This window comes from Hordeum vulgare, chromosome 7H (genome assembly GCF_904849725.1).
Source record: "Hordeum vulgare subsp. vulgare chromosome 7H, MorexV3_pseudomolecules_assembly, whole genome shotgun sequence".
NCBI lineage: Eukaryota > Viridiplantae > Streptophyta > Magnoliopsida > Poales > Poaceae > Hordeum > Hordeum vulgare.
This window is the reverse complement of record NC_058524.1, coordinates 580,658,878-580,668,965: the sequence shown is the minus strand read 5'-3', so window position 1 is coordinate 580,668,965 and position 10,088 is coordinate 580,658,878. Positions and strand designations below refer to the sequence as shown.

At 45.9% G+C, this 10,088-nt stretch overlaps 1 protein-coding gene across 1 annotated transcript; it reads left to right on the top strand.

Annotated features, from left to right (window-relative positions):
* The first annotated feature begins 952 nt into the window (after window positions 1-952).
* LOC123409377 lies at window positions 953-4,122 on the top strand. The gene is made up of 2 exons (XM_045102300.1): window positions 953-1,361; window positions 3,932-4,122. The coding sequence occupies exons 1-2, from the start codon at window positions 953-955 to the stop codon at window positions 3,949-3,951; spliced, it is 429 nt and encodes a 142-aa protein (XP_044958235.1). The 3' UTR covers window positions 3,952-4,122.
* The last annotated feature ends 5,966 nt before the right edge of the window (window positions 4,123-10,088 follow it).

The following is a 10,088-nucleotide window of genomic DNA, read 5'->3' as shown; positions in this document are numbered from 1 at the left end:
CTGATGGTGTTGGTCCCAAACGAGCAGACTACATGGCCACCACGGGGAAACTCGTGGTTTGGTTTTACTCGTAGTGTGACCCATCCGGTCGTGTCGTGAGAACGAGATACGCAGCTCCTATCGGGTTCGTCGACACGTCGGACTGTCTTGCTGGATTTGTTTTACCCTTTTCGAACGTCTTGTGCACTTGGATTTCGAGGATACCTTGGCTATCTCGAGGTTGAAGTTCTCCAGCGCAGCTTGTGGCTAGTTTGTGATGGATGAGTTGGAGCATCCCTAGAGGGTTAAATATTTCTGAGAGCCGTGCCCGTGATTATGTGGCAACTTAGAAATTTGTTTAACACCTGGTTTATAACAAATTTGAAGTAAACTTAAATAGAACACACCAATCGTGCGTATAACCGTGACCGTCTCTTTTCGAGGGAGTTCGGAAAGAGAACACGATGGGGTTATGATTGACTCATAAGTAGGTGTTCGGGATCACTTCTTGATCATTACTAGCTCACATACGTTTATGCGTAGATCACTCTTTTTATTCTTGTCCTCGTAAGTTAGTCACTCAAATAAATGCTTAGTGCTCACTGCAGTCTCATCACTCTTTTTATTCTTGTACTCGTAAGGAAAAATCACACACGAGGTCAGATCCGACTAAACAAAATCAAAAGGGTTAAACACAATAAATTTTGCACTTATGCGTATATTGGCCATGAGAAACCCGGCCCGATCGACCCGACCCGGAAAAGCCGCCCTTGGCCCGACCCAACCTTGCCCATGGGCTGGGCTTGGGCCTAGATTTTGAGCCCGTCGGGCTTACTGGGCTGGGCCTGAAAAAACCCAACTTTACGTCTACGTCGAGCCAGGCTTACCCCGCAGGTCGGTCTTCTTCGGGCTCAGGCCCAAAAACTAGACCCGAGGATTGGGCTGGACCGGGCTCGGGCCTTAGTTTTGTATCATGGCCTCTTTTAGGCCCGGCCTGAGTTTTGCCCGGGTATATTTGCTTGTCCGGTCCACTCCAACCCCACCCCGCACGCGGCTGGTCGGAGAGACTGAGAGCCCGATATGCCGGTCTCACCGCCGCCTCTCCCTCCCCTCACGCAACCCCTTCCGATGCCTCGGCGCGCCCTTACTCTGCTCCTCCTTTTCGCCATTCGTCCCCGCGGGGGATGACGACGGCGCATCTCTAGCGCGGTTCCCTGCTAGTAGGCGGCGCACGGCAGGTGTGCCGGCGGAGACGCAGATGCGGCTTCCGAGGAAGAGGAATTGGGCGGAGGGCGCGCTGACTCTGCCGGTCTTCGATGGGGATTCCCAAGCCAGCCTCCACGGGAGTCCCGAGAATGAGCTCCAGTTCTGCCTCGAGAGTGGTACGCACGAAGCCTTCACCTTGACTTGCTGAACGTTATGTTTCTTTGATCAAATTGTGCAATGCTTGGGATTTGTTGGAATGTCTCAAGTAGTACAACTGTTGACTCTTTGCTGACGCCGTTGATGCGGTGTTCGCCAACTCAGGGGACAGTCACTTGAAGCTTCTTAAAGGAAGCAATCAAGTAATGTCAAGCTGATATACTGTATTAGTACAAGTTACAGCTACTATGCCACGTTTCTTTTTTGTTCCATGTGGAAGTGGCTTGCTTGCATCTTCTATAGGATACTGTCCAAGATCAAAGGAACTAATTTCAGTCATATAGAGAGCAAGGAGGTACCTATAAACAGGGTTTTACACCTTTATCACCTAATTAAGACTAGGGTTGTTGATCTTGGACAGATTCGATTTTATTTATTTTGATTGTGACAAGTTTTGTGTAGTTTTTCAGACCCCTGCAAACTTAGACTGCGATAGTTGTCACTTACTGATGATGCATTCCCTGTAAAATAGTTTGCGTGAAGGAGGCGCACCACCAAGGTTTCTGATCATAGATGATAGTTGGCAGGAAGTAGTTAATGAATTCAAGGAAGTGGATGAAGCTCTCCTTGAAGTGGCCGTATGTATATCAGCCTTTGCTAATACATAAAAAAAGGCGTACCGTGCCTGATTTTCATTGTAACATTGCCAGGTTTGCATATAATCTGGTTGATCTGAAGGTTTGGCTTATTATTAGGTAGAAGTTCAGAGTTTTGATACTTGCACCTCTATTAGCTTGAATGCTTCAGAGTTAGTGTCTCTATATAGATGCATGCTGCGCATGCCTTTCCATGGTCCACATGTTGAGTAGTTTCTCCCTGAACCCAAGCAAGCCTCTAAATTAGAATAGAAAGTTGCATACGCAACAAACTTCTAAATTCCTTCCATGCATCTTTTATCACAAATTGTGGGTACATGTACAACACCGTTGGACCCTCATTGTTTTATTTGGAAAAATCGCTCGTGACCCTGCTTTATTGTAATGATATGTAAGAGTTCAGACTACAAGACTTATAGAGAGGTATAGTGGGATTACCAATTTTAGTTATGGAACATAGCAAAGCAGGAACCAGGAATGCACACATGGTCCACTCATTTAAAACCACAGAAAAGGAGCCACCTTACATTACATTAGCCATTTTTCCTTTAGCCTGCTGACCTATCCCTTCCACAATGATTGTTGTTGCTATATAAAGATGCACGCCAGTAGGTAGAGACTATTCCTTCTGTTTTTCTTCAAAATTAAAAAATGAACTCAGAATTTTGTTGCGGCTTTAACATTTATACCATGTGAGAATTAGTATCTGCAGAAGAATTTCAATTATTAGTCTAGAATAACCCATAAAGTGTTGGATTATTATCTAACAGTCGTACATCAACCAATGGCAGATGTCGAAATCCACACGCACTTAGTACATCAACCATGTGGACAATACATAGTTCTGTAATCCTGTTGCAACGTGCGGGCTCTTATGCTAGTAAATGATTAAAGAGACGCAATGGTACTGGATAAATAATTCAAGTATTTGTCTCAATACTCCTTTTGTATGCATGCCTTGAATAAGATAGTCTATTGGAGAAGAAGGTTTCCTGAATTCAATTTGGCGATTCCTTCATTGCCATCTTGGCCTACTGCTTCTTCTCATGTCCTCCCTCTTCTTTCTATTACCAACACCTCTCTTGTCAGCAGCTGCACCACGTCGCCTCCTGATGTCGACGCCGCCACTGCTACCGGTTCCTGGATCAGAGTGTTGATCACCACTTTCCATTTCCATGGAGCTTGTGCTCGTTGTGTCCGTAGCACTCTGGTCACTAACCGCATGGATAGGGTTCATCTTGTCCTGCAAAAGTTTTGGCAAGGTACACCTGTCGTCATCATCTTCATCTCCGTGTGAATCACATGGAGTTGCTTCCACGACAGCGTCTGAGCCTCCTATCCCGTCCATGCCATCACCATGGACATCTATGGGTATGTTCTCTGCCAGCAACTTATGCTTTTCTGAATCAAGGAATCCAGTGCTTGTCATCAATGGTTTCCCCGGCAACATACCATCTTCGGTGTTGCCCTCAGCTGCTCCACCATCACTCCCGACGCTCATGAAATCATCGGTGGACTTCTCATCGCAGCCGGTTTCACCTAGGGCATGTTTATCACTCAAAGTATCCGGTGTGTCGTTCTGATCTAAACTGGTGACGTTATCATTGGTCTCCTCATCTCTTTCTTGAGCATTCTTTCCCACATCAACTCCTCCAGCGTTGAACACATCTTCTTCACTGTGAATAGTTGCTTCTTTTTCTTGTGAACTGGAACTATTTACTCCATCTCCGACTAGCACTTGGACTGCCCGTTTTGCGGCATTGGTAGCCCATGCCTCTTCATGGATGGTATCACTAGTGCATATGCAGCATAAACATAAATAAACAATGTATAATTTGACTGTGGAGAGATTTAGGAAGGTGAGCTTTGAGCTATTGTTACCTCTTCACACTCTGTTCCAAAGTTGATATTTTCTCTTGTGCTCTGCTAAGCAGGTCCAGTGCAGAGGTTCTGATGCTGTCGGAAGAGAAGCCACCAAATTGTGCAACTTCAAGCAGAAAATGAACATCTAACTGGATCTGTGTACAACAGAGTCTCTGTAAGATGAGATGGAACTGACAAGGTCTAAATGGGCACCAAACCGAAGCGACATACTCATACAATAAGATTTGTTCAACTAACCTGATGGAAAAGTGTGTCCTTGGGTAGGTTCTCTGCGTGATGGATCCAGGGATCTAGGTTGCCCCGTAGCCAGGTTATCATGGCCTCCATCAACTCCTGAAGCAGTTTTCTCATGGTTCCGTCTTTGCCGGCCAAGATGGTGCCATACAGATCACTCAACTGCCTCACTCGCAGGAACACCGTCTGGAATGCAGAACAAGGCATCATGGGTAGGAAGCTTGTCGTTGTCAATGTTGGTTTGTTATTCAGGGTCGACGTGATGTCCCGTATGAACTGCTGGCAGAAGTGTGTCCATACTTGACCGGATGCTTCCTTGATGAACATGGTCAAACCGTGGAGTTCGGGTTCCATTTGCGACGGTGACTCTTGGTTCTTGCTCTTGAACTTGAAGACGCCGTGGGCGATAATCGGAAACAAGGAGACTAGCGTGGTACAGTTGATGAGGAAGGAGAGCTGCCACATGTACTGCTGCTGCTGGTCGACTGCATCGACAGCCAGGATGGAGTGCATGTAGTCTCTGAACAACTTGGCCAGGAGCTGCAGCACCGAGCTCTGCATCCCAAGGCGGAGGCGCAGCAGCGGGGACACGTCCTCCACAACCTCCTGCATCAACGTGACAAATTTCCTTCCACTGGCCGTGAGCAAGCAGTGCTCAGTTTTGTCACCGCCACCGGGAGGTAGCCTTAGGACTCCTGACCTGAGGAACCTCCCCAGCACCCATGCGTCGGAGCAAACCAACAACCGGACCACCTTCTCGAGATGCTTGGAATACGTTGCCAGTACCTCCTCCATGCAAGGCCGAATCAATGCCTTGACATCTTCACTGGAGACAACCGTGCTGAGCATGGAAGAGTAGGAGACGGCGCAGCTGGCGGCTTCCGTCGCCAGTGCTAGCCCGTCGCCGGCCTTGGTTTCTGATACGGACCCGACGTAGTCGCCTAACGTAGCGACAAAGTCAACGATTTCTCCCCTCGCCCACTGGCTGAGCTCGGGAGAAGGTGTCGGCCCATGCAGCACGATGAAGCTCCTCGACGCCTCGAAGATGGAAGAGAAGACAGTGTGCGCCAGCTCCCCGATGCAATTACTGTGTGATGATGAACTCAGCTCCTCGACGCACCGGAGGGCACCTCCCGGGCTGTAGAACTTGAAGAGGAGGTGGTTCGCCCGTTGGGCATCGCCGAGGCTGTAGAGGCCGGAGAGCGCCTTGAGGAGCTCGTGCCGCGGCGTCCGCCGGTTGTCGGCGAGGGCAGCAAAGCGCTCGGCGACTCTGGCTCTCCGGGCCGACAGCGTGGACATGCTTGACGTGATCATGTGGGCGTCGTCGCCATGCAGTTTGTCCAGTGCCCCTCCTTCCGCTTCAAGGAGCTCAAGCGCTTGGTCCATCCTGTGCTCCGACAGAAGGACGTCCAATGGATCGACGGCGGTGGGTGAGAAAGCATCGGATGGATCAATTGTTGAATTCTCCGGTATTATTGTGGAGGAGTACAGGTTGTTTGCGAGATGTTGGAGGAGGCTCCTCTGTGCCATGGCCTGGCGTTTGAGATGGTCGACATCTTTCTCCAGATCACCAGCTTCTTGGAACAATCTGACCATGCACATTACTGTCGATCAGGAGCTTGACTGATAAATTGAATTATTTGTTGGCTGACGAACGGTGCATCGTATATATACCTGAGGAAGGACAGGTAGGTAAGATGAACATTCCGTTGGAAGTCCTCCTGCGAGGCCTCGTTTATTTCCAGGAGCTCCGAGCACAAGTGTTGGATGCCCTGCAAAATTCATTAATCCGAATTGGGAAGCAGTAAGAAAGGGATCCCGAACGAGCTGCTGTCATGGAGTTTTCAGAGGTCAAAGTTGGTGTAACCTTTGCGGTCATGGAGTCCAGCTCCATGTTGTAGGGGGCTGGAGACCTCTCCTCTTCGGTGCTGCCTTCCTCTGATTCTTCATCGTCGTCTTCCTGCTCCTCGTAGTCGTCCTCCTCCTCCTCCTCCTCCTCCTCGTCTTCGTAGTCGTAGTCATCCCGGCGGCGAGGGTACCTCCAAGAGGAAGCCATGGTAGCGGTGCTGGGCTGCTGGCCGTGAATGGAACTGGAATGGAATGTAATGAAGGTGTCTTGTGTAAGCTGTTGCGGATCTTGAAATGAAATAAAAATAGAATATGCAGCTAGTGTGGCGCCAAGTGCCGGCCATCAGCATCACAGACGCCGGCCCGCCTTGTTGCCTCCGCCAGGTATAGGCCAACCCGGTCTATAGTTTCGATCCTGCCACACGGACATTCTTGACTCTTTCACCCTGAAAGACGCACCTCCATATGATACTGTAAACTAGCACAAAAACCCGTGCGTTGCAACGGGGCATATAAATTTTAGTTGTTCGACATTTCGTAAAAGCACAAAAGACCATGTGTTACAACGAATACAAAATAAATAAGTGTGTGCTTAGAAAACTGAAAAATATTTTATCAATCAAATAGGTTCTGTTCTTCGGTGGTTCAAATGAATGTTTTCAAAAATACACATTAACATTGTTAACTATAGAATTTGCAAATAATGCCAGCTCAGTAGTCACGTGACCTGTTCCCAACTGTAACAGAGAAGATTCTATTTTAACTTGTTACACAAAATTTACATTTTTTTCTTGAAGAAGTATTTCATATAGGTAAATCAAATAATAATGAGAAATTTTAGCACATTGCAATGGTTCATATTTTTAAATTTAAGATGAAGGATATGAAAGAGAAAACGATGGCCATACTAAGGCTACGGGGAAAGTCATAGGCGTCACAACATACAATTATATGAAACACCACACCTTTAGACATTTTGAAATATGCTATGATCCATCCCGTGATCCAAGCGCGATGATCTCGAGGGAGGAAGAAGCACTCTGTATTATATATAAATATTATACTCTACCAAAATAAATATGGCTCAATACCCCCCAACATATGAGAGCCCTCTATTTTTATATTTTAGTATGGTGATCCATCATGTGATCATATTTTAGTATGGTGATCTATCTTTTTTCCCACCCTAGTTAGTGATGACCGCGGTGTCCATGTGATCATATTTTGTTGTTTGATGTCCACTTATCTTTTATGTGAAATGCATGGACAGTATTTTACTTAGCGAACATTTTTTGAATCGATGTACTTTTTTGAAATTCGAGAACAAAATTCGAAATTCATGAATTTTTTAGTTTATGTGAACATTTTTTTAAAATTCCATAGATATTTTCTTTGAACTCACGAATATGTTTTTAATACATGATAATTTTCCAAATTATGAATGTTTTATAATATGCGAACAATTTTTTAAAATCATCAACATTTTTTGAATCCATGAACATTTTATGATTTCTCAAAGCCTTTTGTAATTCTAGGACATTTTATGTTTTTATGATTTTTTTTTTCAAATTTCGCAACTTTTAAAATTTGGATTTATGAAAAATCCCGATTTAATTTATAAAGGAAAAAATGAAATTGAAATAATACATGGGCTGACCATGAACCCGGACAAAGGAGGTGCAGGTTGCTGCTAATAAAGAGAGAAAAGGGAGATGAAAAAGTGTAGCGGGGATCGAACCTAGTTCTCCCAGGTGCAGGAGAGGCGCTCCAGCCACTATGCCTCATGCGAGGTCAATGCAAACCAGGGTCTCAAGCTTTAAGAATGGTACCGGACAGCGAATTTGATAGAAAAAACCAATCGTTTTCTTCACTTATGGATGACATAGTGGGTAATTTAGATCAATTTCGGGGATAGTTTTTATGACGTATGACAGAAGCAACACATGTTTTATTATTAGGGAGAGATAACTATTTCTGGGTCGATTATTAAGAAACATCAGACGAATATTTAGGGCAAAACCACCACAGTTGTGGTCATTTTTTTAGAAAACCACTCTCGGTTTTCTCTTTTTGAAAAAAAAAACACTGTCCAGGTAAGATTCTTTCCGATCGGATTGATGGCTTGCAAACTGCCTCGTTCTGACCCATGAGGCCGGCATATAACCAGTGGATGCAGTATCCGACCTATGAAGAAAACCAGAAAAATGCAGCTGCACTGTAAGCATCTGACGAGCTCTTCAAAACTAATTTTCATATGGATATGTTTTAATGATTTTCTTTTTCAAAAACAACTTTAATGCTAGATGAGGCAACTTTAGTGCTTAACATGAGCAACTTTGATGATAGATGAATTGCACCGTGTGTATAAGTGAATTCGTCTAAGAACCTCCTCATTAATTGTGTGCAACAGTTTAATAAGTAGTTACCATGATTTATAAATTGCATAAATCAAAAACTAAGTTGTAGATTGTTAAATTGTTCCATACTATGAAAGTGGTTACTGTAGAGTAAAAACTTGTCGAACCTGGCTTCTTATATAAGTCGTCTAAGTTAGAAATCAAGTTGACTACATCGCTACGAAGTTGTGTACAAGTGATCCTCAGTTACCTACAATACTATGGAAGTTGTCCATCAAAGAAACTAAGTTGCCTACAATGTCAACAAGTTACTGTGGATCTAAGTCGTCTATCATGATTTTGAATTTCTTTTTATTTTTTTAATTGATGATTTCAAATTTTAAAACTATGTGGGGATGGATGGTATGAGATGTGTGTGCTTTCCTTTTCTGGGGTGTTTGCCCACCGAAGGTATTGAGCGCGCGGGTGTTGACTAGCCAGGTCGCGACAAGCTCTTTAAAACTAAACCCTACATGAATATGTTTTGATAGTTTTTTTACCTTTCAAAAAGCAACTTTTTAGCTAGATGAGACAACTTTTTTTCTAAACAGATGTAACTTTACTCCATTAAAAATAACCGTTGAGTATAATTTGTGACACGTATAGATTTTTTCTTGTGCATGAAGCCCACCTTCTATTTTTTTTGTAAAGATTGAGCCAGAGGCCCATAGTATACATCATATATACGTGTACAATGTGCATCAATCAATACATGTTATTAGTTAGCATGATTCAACCCTAGCTTCCGCTCACCCGCTCCTCCGCCGCCTCACCCTGCGTCGCTGCCGCGCCATCCAATCACCACAACCCCTCGCTGACGTTGCCTCCTTCACTGAACACCTTCGTCGCGCCTCGCACCACCCACCTCCCACGCCGCCGCCGCTACCCCTAGCCGTCGCCACACCCTAAAACCCTAGCCGCCGCTTCTCCTTCTCATAGCCATCGCCGCACCTCTCAACCCTAATCTACTCACCTCACCTGCTACCGCCGCCTTCCCACGTCACCACCATGTCTTTGGGCTCCTCCATCTCCGGTCCTAGCAATCCCTTTGTCGGCCCCAATCCCACCGACATCCTCGATCTCAACATCTTCGAGCGGGTTCCCGTTCGTCTTGATCAACATGACAACACCGACTATGCCTGGAAGACGTACTCCGCCCTCATGTTTCGGGAGTATAACATCCTCTACCACGTTAACGGCTCTGTCCACTCGCACGCCATGCACGGTGACTCTGAGTGGACCGCCATCGGTGCCACGCTCATCCGGTGGTTCTATATCACCATCTCGAAGGACCCGTTTCACACAGTCGCGAGTGATGGTGATGATGCTCGCACCGTCTGGACTAAGCTCATCATATTCTTCACCGTCAATCGTCTCCAACCCGCGTCTTCCTGCAGCAAGAATTCTTCGGATGTCACCAAAACTACCAATCCATTGATGACTACTATTGGCGCCTTAAGATGCTCTCCGGCGAGCTTCGTGACATCGGTGACAAGGTCGATGACGACCTCCTTCTCAACACCGTAACCGTCAAGCTCAATGAGGCCATCGACAATGTCGCGTCCAACCTCACCTTGATGACGGAGCCCTCGCCGCTCATTCCCCGAGTTCGTCGCCTATCTTCGTTTGGAGGAGCGCCAGATGAAACAGACAAAAGTCACGGGCGCTGCGCACCGCCCTCACCGCCAGTGTCAATGTCAAAACTGGAGGATCTCGGGTAGGGGGTCCC